The sequence below is a fragment of the Aulostomus chinensis genome, chromosome 7 (genome assembly GCF_037954235.1).
Source record: "Aulostomus chinensis isolate RoL2024-O1b breed Wild chromosome 7, RoL_Achi_v1.0, whole genome shotgun sequence".
NCBI lineage: Eukaryota > Metazoa > Chordata > Actinopteri > Syngnathiformes > Aulostomidae > Aulostomus > Aulostomus chinensis.
In genome coordinates, this window is record NC_141326.1 from 10711214 (window position 1) to 10729092 (window position 17879).

Sequence of the window (17879 nt, forward strand, 5' to 3'; positions counted from 1 at the left end):
GTTGTGTATTCTTGTTTTTTTTTCATACAAAAGAGACAAAGGAAATGTGGGAGGGAGACGAAGCATATTGTGTGATTGTGTGTACGAATCTGCTGGAGTGTGTTGTTTGTGTGTTAACTGTGTGTATGAATCTGCTGGAGTGTGTTGTTTGTGTGTTAACTGTGTGTATGAATCTGCTGGAGTGTGTTGTTTATGTGTTAACTGTGTGTATGAATCTGCTGGAGTGTGTTGTTTATGTGTTAACTGTGTGTATGAATCTGCTGGAGTGTGTTGTTTGTGTGTTAACTTGACTCAGAGAAACAAGCTGAGTAAGAACAAAAACAGGGAGTTGCCTAAGATTGTTTTATACATAACTCATGTATATGTCTGCTTCTACCTTCAAGTCATTTAGTGTGTGTGTGTGTGTGTGTGTGTGTGTGTGTGTGTGTGTGTGTGTGTATGTGTGTATGTGTGTGTGTGTGTGTGTGTGTGTGTGTGTGTGTGTGTGATGGGTGTGTGTGATGGTGCGGGGAATCCTGGGTCCCTGTAGTGCTCTTGGCGGTTCAGTGAGATGCAGTGAGCGTGACTCTCAGCCAATGAGATGCTTGTGATTGAGATCAGCTGCCTTGACAGTGGAGCTGAAAACACACACACACACACACACACACAGACACACACACACAGACACACACACACACACACATAAAAATAGACAAGAAATTTAAATGTATTTTGCTTCTTATAGTTGACAGTTGATCATAAATGTTCTAAAATGACGCTGCGTTGGTCGGATGTTGCTGGGACGTTCTTCTGACTTGTGTTCATGAGTTGATGAGTTGTAATATGGGAACAAAATTTGACTATGACTTGTATCTCAATTTCACAAGACATTAATAACTGTTTCCATTTTTCTCATAAAAATGAAGAGCAAATGGAAATGATTGGGAGGTTAATGCGAATAAATTAATTTTACAGCTAATCTAGTTCAATCTGCATAGGCAGGAGTTAATATTAATTCTATATTACACATTATATGGGAAAATTAAATTATGAATTGCACTACAATAAAAATTTACCCATTATTAACCAAAAGGATGACTTTTATCTGCCATGTTTGTACATATGTGATTTTATGTCAATTGCCTTGAACAAAAATTTCTGAAGGTCTTCAGCTCTCGGTTTTTCAAGATTGAATTGTTTCCAAATTTTTGTAGTTGCAACAAGTGACAGGAAAATACGAAAATGTTTAAGAGCAACTACTGCAGCATTAATGTGCATTTGTGTACGGGTTATTTAAACAAAAGACAGTCAGGCTTCACAATAATCTTGAGGCTGCTAAATAAATCCAGGTGCATGCCCTCGCCGTAATGGTCTCTGCGTTGTGTGGAGTACATGTGAGCAGGTCTGATCAGGTCACTGAGAACAGAAAGTCTGATTGTATGGCCTGGACAAGTGCCAGCCGCTGACCTCCCCTCATGTAAGCACGCCACAGCACGCAACAGGGCTCAGAGGCAGGAGGATGATCAGAGAGAGAGAGAGAGAGAGAGGGAGTTGATTGAAGGTGATTGGAGGAGAGAGGCTGTGAGGGTGTGAAGAAGAACAGAGGGATGGGGCAGGAAAGGAAAAAGAGCTGGATCTAAATTGAGGCGCATAATATTTCTATTTTTCATGAGCTCAGGAAGGAGGACACGCCTGCCGTGCACAGTCCACACTGGTGGCAGATATTGAGTTGTCTTGAACACACCGCGACACTGAGAGTGGTACCTGGAGACCCACCCCTGATCTCTTCGATGGACCCCCCGCCCATCTTGAGAGTGTGCCGATTAAGGGATGGAGCACTCATGGACAGTTGGTCTCGCCAGTGTCAGTGGTGCAGCAGTTTAGCACCTGGTGCCGCTGCTTTTGAAGTGAACAGACATATTTTGTCTGTACGAATGTGACATCAGAACACAGAATGAAGAACCTTTATTTTAGTAGATTGATGTTCATCCCTCCTGTAGAGTTGCAGAGATTTGGAGTTTGAGATGAGGAGCATTGAATGGTTTCCATTCAACACGTGCCTTTAACAGGAGTTTATGGATGCCGTGCAGTTTTATACACCGCACACAGTCACGTTGAATGATATGTGATTGAATGATATCCGTGTGTATGTATTCTTGCTGCTCCACTTGTCTTTGTGTATGCAGGAGGATTGGCTGAGCCGTCTTTTTCTTTCTTCCAGCTCTATTGGTCTTTATAAGAAGAATGTACTTTTGAGTGGTGTCGTCTTTTTTTTTCTTTCTATTGTCCTTTCATCAAAGAAACACAATACAGTAATTCACCTGCATATGCCACCGGTTGGCCTGACTGTATAAATGCTACCATCAGCTCCTGCGTTACTCGTCGCCTGTGGTCAGAAACCAGATGCACAGCGCTGCTTGTTTTACCCTGATGGATTAGAGTGTGACGTCTGAAGCCAGAGTTGGTTTAATCTCCAGAGATACAAGACTCATTTGGATTAAACACGAACATACACTCGTACGAGCCTGCATGTTAGCACAAAACGCACACACGCACGCGCTCGCACACACACACACGCGCACACTACAAGCTCATAAACTCAAGCACACCACATAGATGCTGTTAACATTCCACCCACGACTCCAACGTGTCTCTCCGTGTCTTGTCAGTCCATTCCTTCCACCCTTCTTTCTTTGTTTTCTTCACTTTTATTGAATCTCTTTCTTCTTTCGTCTCTCTCCTGTTGTCAGACGATGCTTCTCTTCTTTTAATTAGTAGTGCTGTTGCTCTTCTCTTGTTCCCCTGGCCAGCACCACTAATATTGCAATTAGCTCCTGTAGGAAGCTTTCAAACACAGCCTTTGTTCTTCTTGGCGCTGTACAGCGACCCACGTTCCCGCATTGCTCCACCAAATATTCTATGTGTGTGATGCTGAGCTCCATTTTAATAGAGGAGAGAGGCATTATCAAAGCTGGCCTCATTTTATTCTGTCAGAATCATAACACACTTCGTTCTTGTCGGCGGGGATGATGGTTCTCTTTTCCCTCCAGTGGGAAAGTTGTTGTCTTTTTTTTTCTTTTTTTTTTTTACTTTCTGCAGCTTTTGTTGGTAAGCATCTTTCCACATTTCTTTTCTCTTTCCTTGAAGACATGCTGCTTCCGTCACTCATTTCCCTCCTGTTTCTCCAGATACAGCCCCTCTCCAGCCAGCCCTCGGGGACAGATAGGAGAGGTCGTTAAAAAACAATTGGATTTAACGGTGTGACACAACACTGTTAACCTACGAGTGGGCCGACGTTGCGCTACGGTCCTGAGCGTGACAGCTCAAGAGGCTGATGGCTGTTTAAGTTGTAAATCTCCACACACAACCGCTCTCGCTGCCCAGCAGTCTGGGTACCACAGCCAGACTTGTGAGAAGGCTTTCATCATAAAGGGGAGATGTAGGTCATTTAGGGGTGGGACACAAGTTGGACATGGTCAGCCTTATTCCAGAAGATACCATCATAACCAGTTACTGTTTAGCAATCACCAAAAATAAGAATCCACTGTCCAGGCCTCAGTCTGTGTAGTCCATTAATTCTTTCAGGTCGCGTAGCCCTGTTGGCTCGTGGTGACCTAGCTTTCGCTTCTCTGGCTTCTTCATTATTAAACGATCTTTCTCAGGGTCAGGTGAGCTGTTGTACATCTCAATACCTCATTTTCACTTCAGTGTTCCCCTGCCTCGTATTGTCCTCTACTTCAGGTTTTGATTGGGGTTTTTACTTCCACCCATGCAGTTTGTTCTCATTCACTGTTGACGGAACTGAGACATCTTCTCCTCAAGTTGTCTTTGGTCCCAACTAGACTTTAAACACAGCATTGTCACAGCTTTTTGATAATAATAATAATAATAATAATGATAATAATAATAATTTACTTTGAACCTTTTTTTTAATAAAAAGAATACTATTTTAAAGGTAAAAAAAGAAAAAAACAAACAGAATCTACAGAAATGAGCAAAATTTCAATTACGTACAAAATATACGACCATTTTATCGTAGCTCGTTAATAACAATGTGAGCCTGAAATGGAGTAGGAGGAAGCTGAGCTTATCTTGTCCTACCCCCAATTTATCTACCTATATACCTGCTATTTTGGAATTTTGCAATTCCAACTAAGAATAAATGGAACATCTGGATTTAGCCCGAGGTTTTTACTGCAAGGCTCTGCACAGGTGTAACGTTATGTTTTCAAGTATAAGTCCACCCACACTGGTCTCAGACTCCTGACCATGACATGCTAGCAAATAGCCCAAACCACTGTGGCCAGCAAGTCTTCAAAGAACTTTTTTTTGGAAAAATTCCTATCGTCCATCACTTTCTAAAAGGAAACAAAACAATACAATACTGGCATGCAATGCCAGTTGAATTTTGTTTTCGGTGCTGTCTTTTGGGTTTTCCTCAATTTGAAATTGTTGGATTTTTTTTTTTTTTTGCTGATGGCTCAGCTGCCCTCTCTCTCTCTCTCTCCCCCCCCTCTCCTTTTTGAGGCCTGATTCATCTTCATGGCAGTGATGTAGCCTGGTTCCAAGATCCCAGCCATTAGTTTGAGAATACATCAGGTTGTCCAACTTGTCATAAACCAGACTGAAAACAAATACGAATACAATTATACTCCCCGGGATACACAGTGAGGATGCAGGTACTATGAAGGTATTTTTAAAGTGTAGATGCTCTGGGCTTCTAGAAGGAGATAGAGCCCCTGGTGTCCCTGGATGATCCAACTCAAACTGACTTGAAGAGAATGTGAAGTGACGAGGAGAATCGTAAGAGACTTTATGTTTTGTGCAAAGTCATGCATGTCTTCGAAGGAGACACTTATTTTCCACCTGTCAGAATATTGTGAATGGCTTGCTTTAATGCTATATCGAGCGCCAGTGTATGTGTGAGGTTAGCATGCAAACTAAACATCTGTTTTTAAGGTTCAACATCAGGTTTCATTTCCCCCCTTCCCTTGACTGAGACTAACCCAACAACTTTTCAAAAGATGCTTCTCTGCCGGATAAAACTTTCTCCTTGTGATCGTGGGGACAGAGCTGGAGGGATGGGGGAAGGTTGAGGGAAAGTGAAAGAGTGTCACACTGTGCTGTGCGAGGTGGGGGAAAGAGCAAGGGGAAAATCTCTCACATGAAATAGAAAATTTAAAAAAAAAGCAAGACGGCAACATCTGTGTGGGAACTTCAAACAGCCTTTGAAAGGCAAAATGTGATTCCATTTGGGATTCTCCGGCTTGGTAAACAGCCTGGTTTTATTTTGGAAGTCGGTTTGGGTGTGTATGTGTGTTTCGAAGAGGGATCCTTTGTAGGGGATGAGGAACAGTTGGAGCTGGGATTGCGGAGACAGTGGAGAGCACACTGAGAGGGGATGAGAGCTCCAATCATGAGAGCAAAGTCCAGTGATTGACAAGGATGTAATGCAGTATAAATCCACCTAAACCCAGTTTATTTGGAGGCTGACACATACGCCTTCATAATCATGCTCTGGATTTGATGAGAACTGCTTGTTCATGAATGTCAGGGTGAAGAAATGTCTGACACTTTATCCTCCCATTGCCACTAACATTGCTCCTTTTTCTCTGGTTTCTCTCTTTTTTGCTTGCCCTGGATGATGGAACCACAATACCACATGTGCTGTCTACCAGGTAAGACAAACTGTCACAACAGCTGTGGAACCGCACTTACAACCCTGAGTAGTACTTTCTTTAGTTAGAACTCCCAGACAAGCAGTATTCCTTTTATATTTCAGCTGTATAAATCCCACTGTTTCGGTTATGGAGTATGGAGAGTCCAGCAGATATGGCATTTCAAGAGTGTGTAACTGCTGAATTGTGACATGAATGAGATCGAAGAGCGGGAAATAATGTTGGAAGGAGTTTGATTGAAACACAGAAATGTAGGTGACTCCAGAGAGTTGTAATCGGCGGGTCGCCAGTCTGTTGCAGGGCCATCAGGAGCAATTTGGGGTTTCAGTGTCTTGCTCAATTATACTTCGAAATGGTCACCAGGGGAAGTGATGATCGAACCAGCAACCCCTTGGTTGCTAATTGTTTTTTAATGATTTTGTTTTAGTGCCCAACAGGTGAATCACGTGACCAAGGATCTGCTCTAAAAAAGGCATTTTTTTGGTTTCAGCTGGACTTTAAGTTGGCATGTTTCTCAAATCCAAAGACACCGCAGCAGTGACTCATCATCACCAATTAGTTATCATGAAAGAAGGGATACCATCATCATCCATTTTATCAAACAAACAGGGAGGAGCAGTTGTGGTGCAATCGTGTGGACTGGTATGAAGTTGAGAGGGAGAGACTTCACTGGCAGTAGCTGGGAATGTGAGGGCTTCGTTTGAACAGAGAAATGACTGGCATGCTTATTTCAGGGGTTGAGCTAGCAAGGATGCATGTGGCGATCAGTGAATCCTGAGTTCAAAGGAACACAAGGAACAAGGGGAGGTGGGAAGTGGGAAGTGAACAGAGCAGCTGAGAAAGTTCCATCTCATGTGTTGCTGACATAAAGGGGAGGGGGAGACCAGGTGGAACGGAGAACCACCTGTCCATGTCACACACTCACACACAGACAAACACAGATGCCCCATCCCTATTCGACCTCAGTTCTCTCACCAGCACTTGACTTTGTGCAGGAACTCTGCCATGATGTAAGTTGCCCCAAAAAAGAGTGAGCCCTCTGTTTCACTCTCAAAATGAGTCATTGACAGTGCATGTTTAAAAAGGAGGGCTGGTGATTGGCTTGATTTCACTAAAGCAGTTTTTTTTAAACGCAGCATGATGTAGTACATGCTCATTGCTGTTGAGTAGTTTGATACTGTGTTTATGATAATAATAGTGATTATTAAAATCAGGGGAAGTGTGTCCCAACTGCCTCACCTCTGCTCAATGAGTGTCCCTATCTGATAGACCACTAACCCTTGGAACCCAAGGGGGATGGGGGAAGTGAATAAATTGGGACGGATCAATTTAGGAGGGAAGATGAAAGGGAAACATGGGGAGACTTGTAGTTCTACCTGGTACACATCCTCCTCTTGCTCACGTTTACATAGATCTAAATGCTGATGTCACTATTCCTCTTGACACGCTAGCCTGTGCTAGCGCCAATAATGATCCCTGTCTCAACGCTCCACAGATTTTACTACCTGACCAATTTCATGGAGGATTGTGACAGGGCCCAAATTTGTCGTGGGTCTTTTCAAAGTCTGTTGACAAAAGGAGCCATTGGAGTGAGAAGTATCGATAACCCTAGTACATGTGTTGCTACTTCTAGCCCACCCTAGTCTCTCCCTTTCACATACCATCGCCTTACTGTAGAGAGCCCCGTTGCTCTAAATCTCTCTCTCTGTCTCTCAACCCTTTTTGTTTTGTCTTCTCTTCCTTTTTCAGCATGCATTGTTGTCATCTTAATCAGCTGCACCAAACACTTCCCGCTCTTCTCCTGTGTCCTTCGCTCCCTGTTTCTCTATTTTTCCTCTTTGCTGGTTCAGGTAGTGTGTGTGTGTGTGTGTGTGTGTGTGTGTGTGTGTGTGTGTGTGTGTGTGTGTGTGTGTGTGTGTGTGTGTGTGTGTGTGAGAGAGAGAGAGAGAGAGAGAGAGAGAAAATGAGAGAGAGAGATTGAGAGAGAAAGTGAGAGAGAGAGAGAGGGAGAGAGAGATTTAGTGAAGCGGTGCTCTCTACAGTGAGGTGATGGTATGTGAAATCACTACGGGAGTTGGGGTGTGGGGGGTTGTTCCACTACGCTGCTGTCCTCTAATCGACAGGAGCACCATCCATGTACCACATCCCTCCTCACCGCCATCCCTCTCGCTCTCTCTGTCCAACTGTCTCTCCATCTACCCTTCATTCCATCCCTCCTCATCCTCACCCCCTCCCTCTCTCACCACCTCTCTCCTCTCCTAGCAACAGCAGGGTTGTCTTCTCATGAGTGTCAGCATCCCTGTGACTCAAGATCGGTTGCTTTCTTAGGTGCATGTGTTGTATATTTGATGTTATTATTTTTCAGCATATTCTTTTCATTTTTGTACATAGAATATTTATTTTATGTTTGACGTCTTTTTTGATCAGTTTCTCCTTTCGCTCATTCCTACATTTATGTCCCGCTCTTGGCTGACTGTCTACTTCTGTTGGCCATTCCTCTTTCTGTGTGTCTCTGCAGTAAAATAATAATGGCTGGACAGGATTGCATTGCCTGCAAAAAGGAGAGAGAACCTTATAACAGACAAAGTGGGGTAAAAGACAGGAGGAGAAGCAGACAAAAAGATGTGATAAATATCAAATACATTTAAAAAAAAAGATTACATGGCCAATGTAGAGGCTTCCTGTAGTTGACTGCGAATATAAGCATGGCTGTGAAAACAGAGCGGATGGGGGATGAGGCAAAAGTGCAGGTGAAAGGGAGCCCCCAGCTGGCTGGAGCTGGTACTGATATCTATGTACTCAGCTGTCTTTCCCTACCTCCTCTCTACCTCTATGTCACTCAAAGAAATGATGATCCTCCTGCGCATGACAGAAACAACAAAACTTATCTGGCTTTAACTCCTCCTTTACATCCTTCAACTGTTTTACATCGCTCTTTTTTCCGTCTTGCCCTTTAACTCTGCACCAAGCCAGAACTGAAAATAAAGTGTTTGAGCATTTAGATCTGACTACTGTGTGCAGAGGTTAGGGACGCCTGTGCTCGCAAATACACACGCCCACACACACAGACTTCAAGACTCACTCGAGCAAAAAGTAGTTCCAAACTGTAGCCTTACACCATGTTTCCACTCTGCAATATCATAATTTACAATACTGGTGCTTACCTTTGTCCTCAAAATGGAGGGGATTCCTTACAATGTATCTGTGTTTACAGATTTATGCCTCAGTAAACAACTTCTCCCTCGTCTCCATAGCAATGCCATAGCAACTCCCTGTTGACCTGGCCAGCCACGAGCAGAGCCCTTGACATGAACTCAACCCACCCCCTCATATCTCTCCATCTGTCATCAGTGGCTGAGAGGGCTGTCAATCAGCCTTCCTGTCATCTTGATTGGCAGTTGCTGCTCAGACATGCATGAAAAGTTCATCTCCTCAAAATGAGTCGTCCCTGTGAAGGACATAACACAGGAAGCTGGAAATGGATGTCCTTAGTCTACAGCAGCAGTGTGGTGAGCAAGTGCGGCTCTTATAGGACACATGAACGGCTGCTTCTGTGTTTTTATGCTTGACCCTCCTGATGTCACATGTCCAGACCACCTCATATCCCTCACAGAGGTGAATCGTGTGTCACTCCAGTCTGACAGACTCATTCACAACTGTTGTGATTTTCCCATCCGGTGATGCACAACATGCGGTAAACATGTCAGAGATACCTCCCATGTCTGCAAGGCTCCTGTGACAGTCGCGCGAGTTTTTCCGTGAAATTTAAAAACCATCATCATCCCTTTAAAAATGACTGCTCTTATCCATGACACTGGCCATTACGCTCCCTGTGTGATTTGATCATTTAATGGTGCAAATTGACTTTGCTTGGAGTGTCTGAGCGATTCTTGCATCCTCAGGTCCACCAGTAAAAAGATCTTGTGTTATTAAAAACAACACACACACACACACACACACACACACACACACACACACACACACACACACACACACAATCTTACTCATCAGATGGCTGTGCATCAGTGAGAAGTGTCACACAAGTGGGAGGTGATGTTCCTGATCAATATGTTGTCTGTTGCTCTGAATGCATCATTATCCTTTTAATGACTGCTGTATTTTCTCTGCTGATTGCCACCAAGAAGACCACACCGCAGGTCCCTCAAAGTTCACTGCTGCGCTCATCAGCGAGGGGCTGCAGTCACCTATCACATAGTGGCCAATGACATTTAGAAAAAAAGACACCGCAAATACTGAAGATGAGTTTATTGATCAGTACAAAAGCCCCATTTTTATTTGGTTGTCCAGACCCCCCCCCCCCCACACACACACACACACGCTATAATCTGTTCCATGATTCCATAGGACAAAGTGATAGCATTCTGAATGTAATTAATCTGAGGGGTGAGCTGCTCTCCACTGCTTTATATAAGATGACCCTTTATGTAATATCACGGTGTACTTATAAGTGCAAGTCTGCTTCCACATTGCCTACAGTTCATACATTTTTGATTTAATAGCAGTCTATAACCCTGAGATCATATTTTTATAGTGCTGCAAAACAGCAAATGATCATAAATTGACATTTGAGAAGGTGTATCCAACAATTGTTTTCGCATCTTCTTCAGCATCACCTTGTGAAAACTGTTCATTATTGATCTGCTGTTCCTGGCTCTAGCCCCTGAATCTGAATTTTTGAATCTTTGAAAAACTGAAAGAAAGGCCCTCAGCCCAAGTCGGCAAATCAGCATCTTTGAATGTGACGATGCATTTCACTCGGTTCAAAAGAGCCCAAACAACAATGCCGGTGCTGTAGTGGTAGAACTTTACGGCATCTCGGCAAACAGCTGCAATAGAGCACGACAGGGACCGCTCACCTCGGTTCTGGAGGTGAAAATCCCATTCATGTCCCACTAGAGAGAGATTAAAATATTGTAACCATTTGTGGTTGGCATATCGTCGCCCTCTTAAAATAACTGCTGAAGTCATTTTTTCAAGTTTTTCAGAAAACACAAAAAACTGGAGACAAAACGAAAAAAAAAGTCCAAAATGACAATTATTTTGAGAAGGTGATGATATGCAAGCAGATAGGGAGACACCATTTGTTCCTGTTGAAGCCTCAAGTAAGTAGGGATGTTTTTGCACCAAATTAAAGATTTTTCACGATCACTATTCATGTGCCTGCTGGTTCTCTTGGTTCCTGGTCAAAAACTTTGTAAAAAAGAATTTGCTGAGACGTCACTGGAGGAATTAATTGGAAAATTGACAACTAGAACTGCTCTAAAGGTGGATGGTCACTGATGAATTCTATGGAAGCCTGGTCAGCCTGGACAATGAAGCGACATGAAATGCAAACCAGTCTAGGCTAGTTCATCTGATGAAGGATGGTCTGGTCAGGATGGGTTCTCATTTGTTAAAAACCACAAACCAACACCACTGTTGCCATTTACCCATTTAACCTTTCACTTCACCGCTAATCAGCAGAGAAGTAAACATGTCACCTGGACGGGCATGCTAATTTTGACCTCCTTCCAATGTGAACACACCTGTCAGCGGCCTGGTATGGGGACTAATAAGGTGTCGCTGTTATTGTTTCCACATACAATGCAACTACACAGTATTGTTCATATCTGTGCAACTGTTTCTGTCGCCTGTATTTTCTCTCCCCTGTAGGTGTGTGTGTTTGTCAGTCATTAGTGTATAAAGAGAACAGAATACAGCATTGGCAGCGGGACATCATTTGTCTGTGACAGTAGTTCAGTGCTGCATAAAACCAGAAAAAGTTTCTGGATTGAATGGCACATAGAATCAGCAGACAGGGCCAGTTGGTCCATCAACTGATATGAAAGGGGATAAAAGGATTTGACTCTGTTCTGTTGTTGGACCAAATTTTGTTTATTATTATCGTAGCCATTTTGTAGGGGTTGTGAAGCTTAAAAATCTGCTGCAAAAACACTCCTTCAATAATTGAAATGGTTAATGGGAAAAAAAAGCCCTTTTTGACCAGTGAGCGTTACATGAGGGATGTTACTTGTAATTTCACAGGATGGCCAGTGTAACACTGGTTGTGACGCCCTTCGCGGGGACTTGATCTCACTACCTGACTAAAATGCACAAATAAATTTGGCCGTACCATGTAACATAGTACACTGGATGCATTTGGCTCCAAGTCTGAGTACGGATACTTGGCCATTAAAGCAAGATATGAGACTCCAGCCCAAGTTTGCTCCAGCTGTGTGAACACTCTACAGTACCTGGAGCTGTGAGCCTGTGACTCTTTCTACAACTGCCGTGAGTTAGAGGAAAGGCATTTACTTTAAGATAGATTAAGATTTTGATAATTGTCTAATCTGAAAAAAAACAAAAAAACAGTGGGGTTTATTTCTTCTTTCTTAAAGGATGACTGCGAGAAGGGCTGCTAGACTGGGGGTGGTGGCGGGCCGAACTGTGTTTAACACCAAATATTGAGTGGACTATAATTTCAGTATTTACTCTGAATAAACAAAATATGTGCCACAAATACCATTTGTCTAGCAACACATATCCAGTCGCATAAAGTAGTCAAAAGTCAAGCAGTAATCACAGGAAAGTGTATAATTACATTTGAAGATGGTGAGGTTCAAGTTAGGCTACTGCTGGATTCTTGAGATGAAGTAAGTTTAGTGGAGGAGAGAGTGAGCTGGAAAGAGGAGGGGAAGGGGAAGACAGTGCACACTGTGTGTGTGTGTGTGTGTGTGTGTGTGTGTATTTGTGTGTGTGTGTGTGTACGTGTGTGTACTCAGGCTCTCTGTGTGTCTCCACTCCTGCAGTCCTGTTTGTGGTGACAGGGAGACATCAGAGTAAAAGCCCCCTGAAGTCATGTTGAACAGATGTCTCTCTGCTCTTGCAGTTACCCTGGTGGCACTACTCTCTCTCTCTCTCTCTCTCTCTCTCTCTCTCTCTCTCTCTGACTTTCTTTCCAACCTCCCTTTACTCATTTGATCCCACTTTTGCTTTTGCCATTTAGGTGCTCTTCCTTCAGCTTTGTTAGACGTCTCACTCTCAGATCAGTCTTCGTCAGTTAAAAAGGCCAGGTGAATTGGAATCTTGGTGAAATGTGTGTGTGTGTGTCTTTGTGTGTGCGCGTGCGTGCAAGCGTTTGTGTGTGCAATTCCGCATTTTTGTAGAGGGCAATGTTCCAAACCCTGTGACGTGGGCCACATCTCTGAGAAAGCATGCAATCTGGGCCTTGGCTTTCCTCCAGAACCATTTTTATTTCCATTCAGCAGAGAGATGTTACTCAGTGGTACACACGTGGTCACCGCTGATGCACACACATGCACATAAACACACAGGGAATTGGTAATAATCAGACATTCATTTCTGTAAAAGTCCAGTCTTCTTTCACTTTTTAAAGTTTTTAACTTTATTTGTCATTTGAAAGTGCAGATTTTCTTATTCACAGATGCTCGCACACACATCAACACACACAAACTGCTGTTGTTATGCTAGGGAATGCATGATGCAACAGCAGAGCCATCCGTCCTTGTGTCTTGTGGGAGAAATGGGGGTGGGGGTTGCAGAAACGAAAGAGAGATATCAGGCTTAAACAAAAACAAGCAGCAGCTGAGACTTAGGGAAGGAATAGGGAACAACATGAAAATGATCGAAGAGGAGGGGGTTAAAAAAAAGAGAGCGAGAAAGACAGAGAGATTCGGCTTTCAGTGGCTAATAGAAATTCCCCTGTTGCCTCATTGAGATGCAGCGGTGGCTTTCATAATGAGATAGCTGACGCATTGATTTAGCCAGAGGAGTTGCTCAAATTATCCCACTCCCCAAGAGAGATGTCAACAGCTCCACCAATGGCTGCTGGGCAGATTACCAACACATCTTCCCACCAACCAACAACACCAACACCTCCCTCAGTTGGCAGCTTATTCCATTCTGTCTCTACCTCCTTACAGACATCACGTGGTTGCTGAACAATCAGTGTTGACTGTATTGAGGAGCAGGGGTTGTGAGAAAGAAGCAACAGTGTGGTCGAGATGACGGAAAGATGAAATAAAAAACATTTATTAGATACTAAATTAGGCGTTTGAAAGTAAAATAGAGCAGCTGAGTGGGGAATTTGCTCGTGTTTTATTAAAACATTGCTCTTGTGAAAATGATGTGAAGTCCCTTTTAGATAATATGCAAATGATCCTGAATGAGTGTGTTATCGTGCTCTGCAGAATGTGCGTTTCACATGGATTATGCACAGGTGGAATGCAAAAAAAGAAAAAAAAATCCATATCAAATGAGTCTGGTACTGGTGGTGTTGCTGAAAATGGCTAAATATGTAGATACACCAAAGCCTTTGCAAACTTGTTTGTACTCATGCAGACACAGTAACACGTTACGTGTTAAAGATCAACTCAGTGCAGTACATCAACCAGGAATACTTTTAATGTCTTTACCAACAGAGTAGATGATAAATCACTGATACTGGCTCAAAATCTCCTCATGGTTTTGCATCTTCCGGTCAAGTGGAGTAGCATTTAGTCAGTTTAGTTGTGAAGTGAAAAATGTCAGTTCATGTTTGAGTTCATTTTTAGTTAACTGTCAAAACATTTGAAGTAATTAATACATTTACCAAAATAAACATAACATAACCTCGGCCAAAGGTCAGACAGCAGGAGATGAAATGAAATGAAGCTGACAGCAATCAGTAATTACATAACAAAGAAGGCGCACGTCGGGCTATGTCATAGTCTAGGAAGTAAGGTATGTGGCTATGACATCGGTCCTGACCCCGCCTCCTCTCTACCTACCTACTTCTGACATATTGAAAGTAAACAGCTTTATCATAGCAATGCGATAGTTTGCTCTTCTTGTGTGGATCTGGCTTATTCTCAAATGCCTCTTGGCAGCCTCGAGGTGATCCTGATGGTGTCTTTGGGATGCCTTGACACTAAAACCTTCCTCTGCACTGCACAAAGTCAGAGTGGGGGAGGGAACACAACTATTAGAGGAAAAAACTTTTGCAACCTTTTAACTTTTGATCTGGGAAGTAAGCGTGTCCGAATGTCACACACTAGGAGGTGGCCTCCCGACTTGAAAACACACACAGGCTCCCCTATAGAAGATTGGGTTTGTTGACTGTAATAATGGGGTTGTGCTCACTGTAGACCATCCCTCCTGCTGTTACTTTATGAGCATCAGACAGTCGTTAAAAGCCTGTTTTCTTTTCTTTTTTAGAAGGACAACAGAAAATGAGAGGATGCCACAGTTTTTCCATTTTTTATTTCTTCATCTGCATGATGTGACGTTTGTACCTCTCTGTGAGTGCTTCTTGTTTTTCCTTTCAAAAACATCATAGAAGCATTCATTTTCAGTCCATGTGCTCAAGCCGTCATCTCCCTTGCCTGCCCCAGAGTGGGAACTCAGCTCCCTCATTGCCAATTAAACTCTAATCAACAGACGAAGATGGAGTGAGACATCGAATTACATCCAATATCCTCTCCCATACTCAAACCTGTCTTCGCCAGACACAAATTAGCTTACAAATGAAGGCTCTGAAGATGGGAGAAGAAGAGTTGCCAGATAACAACCAAACAACATCCTGCCTGTGTCTTGATGTGCTGTTCAAACTTGGATCCAGCTTCCTGCCTTCTATTGATGTACAGAGGTTTTTTACAGAGGTTTTCCTTGTTGTGCTTCATTCATTTCAATCACTGTTTGTAGTTATTATGTCAGACTGATGAGAACTCGTCTCAGAGAAGTCTCTTCTAAGATTGATCCATGTTTGATAATGAAGATGTTGCATAGACAACCCAAACACAGTTCATTAATGAAATAGCTCAGCTGAATTATAGATGAGGATTGTTTGATTCATGGCTTTGTAGAGTCAGATTTCCTCTCCCCTCTCCTCTACAAAGTTAGCCCCAAGTTAGGGGGCTCCAACATTTTTGAATGCATGTTTGTGTTCACGTGTGTGGAAAAACAGAGCCTCTGCCAGCATATCTTTTTTATGGTCGCAGCGAGGTTCAGTAATTTTATCCAGTCAGATGTTTAATAATGCATCGTTTTATATTGGCGGTTATCTAACACATGACAGGCAGACAGCGTGCAGCTCTCCGAGTGTCTGGGGGCTCCTCTAACTATGACGTCTCTCTGAGAGGCATCACCAAAGCGTCAATCCTACGCTCATTGTTCTCATCGTTTCTCCTCTTCATTTGACTCCTGTCTCCCTGGGGGGGGCTATAAGTCTTTAGCATGCACTCATACTGTAAGAAGTGACTCATCCACACACCGGTAACATTGTTCTATATACATCTATATTCTTAAGATGAATGTGTACTGTATGTGTACATGTGCACATGCACGTGTTTGTCCCGTCTGCTGCGGGTGCTGCAGCGGGCCTGGTGTGGCTAATTAAAAGAAGCCTGTTTGCATTATTCATGATGCTGTAATTATACATTCCTTTTGCTGATCCCCAGTCAGAGGCATTAAAAATAGATCTGAGTCTCCCTGTCCCGCCCTCCTAAGCCTCACTTTCCCTCCATGTTTTGACGTAGTCTCTCTGTATCTCTATTTATCTATCCTAATCAGTTTTTCCTCTCCTCCTGTCATTTGTACTTCTTTCCATTCCTCCTCTCATCTCTTCCGTATCTGCTCGCCATGTCTTCGTTCATGTTTGTTCTGATGTTCCCGTTTGGGATTTGTGCAGAACATTCCTCTGACAGTGTCACGGTCGCTCGCCTCTGTGGCCGAGCCTCCAGTCACTCCAGGCCAGAATTCAGAGAGGAATATTTTGAATCTGCAGCGACATCTCAGCAGGGAGATTCAAAAGAAAAGCGATAGTTCTGCCTCTAATCAAGTTAATGGGGAGACCGTCTTCTCAAAAAAGGCAAAGTCTTGCCTCAAGAAGTTCTCCCTGAGTTTTTAAGCCACTCTCGCACCATGTGGTGGACGGTGTGATAATACTGGTCTGAAATCTGGGAAAGTGTTTTTGGACTTCTAACAGGACCGTGAGGTTGACTATGTTGTCAACTAAGTATTTAATATTTATTTACCTAAATATTCATGGTTACTATGTACTCTAACAAATTTGATCCCCTGACATTTCCTCTGGCGTCATCAGGGACAGAGTTTAGGAAGATATAGTTTGACTGGCTTAGATGTGGTTGGGTATTTCATTTCATCTGTTGCTCAAGGCTATTCAGCTCTGAACTATCTTCAGTCGGAAGAATTTTCTGTGAATTGTTACTAAATTAAAATATTTACAAAGTAGAGACATAGCTGACCGAGTAAAAGGCCAGTTCATGCACACTCTCAAAAACGGAGTTAGAAACAGTTTTGTACTTACAGGTATCGTTTGAAGAATTTACATCAAAAGTACAGTATTGTTTTCTTGAGAGGCTTGAGGAACACCTTTGAATTAACATAATAGTACAAATGATACATGCATGTGTGTGTGTGTGTACAGCAGAGTTAATTATTCAAATCGTATTGATATTTTACTCCAACAAAAACAAAACTGCACACAAAAAAAGGCAGCTGCAAAGTTGAGATGCAGAGGCTTCTCTGTCATTGGATAACACCGAACTGTTCTGTTAACGAACATGCAAGGCTTGAAATACATCAGACTTAATTTTCTCATGTGAAAGTGAAACAACTACAGTGAAATAAAGACCAGTCCACATCCAGAACTCTGCTGACTGCTGAAAATCAGCTCTGATGTTTTCATTCGAACACACTTAACTTTTGCATATTATTACATACACAGAAAACCAATATGTTATCGTAATCACATGACCCGCGTTGGCATGCACCACTCTGCTTAATACATCTGATTCAGTGGTATGGCTGTAGAGGTGCATCCCTGGCTTCACTGGTCTTAACAAATTGAAATGATACACGTTTATTTGCTTATTTCATTCGATTATTCCACTCTGTGGTCATTCCAGATGCAGGCGGAGATATGTTCTGATGTTAGCTCGAAACAGGGCTTCAGTCTTTAGTCTGCAAAATCCGTAGTAGTAGAATTTCTTTGATACCCCAATGTGATGACTTCAGTACGGATAAACCAGAGTGTTGCCAACACGACAGTTATGTTGGCTTGTTTGCCATATGTTTCCAGCACAAACAACTCTTTTCCCAGTCAAACGCTGAACATTCAAAGCTATTTTCTGCTGTGCAATCATGCATTAAAGTGTTAGTTTACCTCTGGCAATGAGACTTGTTTGCCTTGCTAGCAGAAAA

At 42.8% G+C, this 17879-nt stretch overlaps 1 protein-coding gene across 10 annotated transcripts in view; it reads left to right on the plus strand.

Moving 5' to 3' along the window:
• The window catches only part of brsk2a (BR serine/threonine kinase 2a), a 172062-nt gene that overhangs the window by 75132 nt on the left and 79051 nt on the right, over positions 1-17879 (plus strand). Inside the window, exon 1 of one of the 10 annotated variants that reach the window (XM_086208365.1) lies at positions 5589-5657. The exons of the other annotated variants lie outside the window; for them this stretch is intronic. Coding sequence (XP_086064491.1) covers positions 5621-5657 — 37 coding nt within the window. The 5' untranslated portion in view covers positions 5589-5620. Of the gene's footprint in view, positions 1-5588; positions 5658-17879 lie in introns of those variants that run through there. 10 annotated transcript variants of the gene reach the window in all.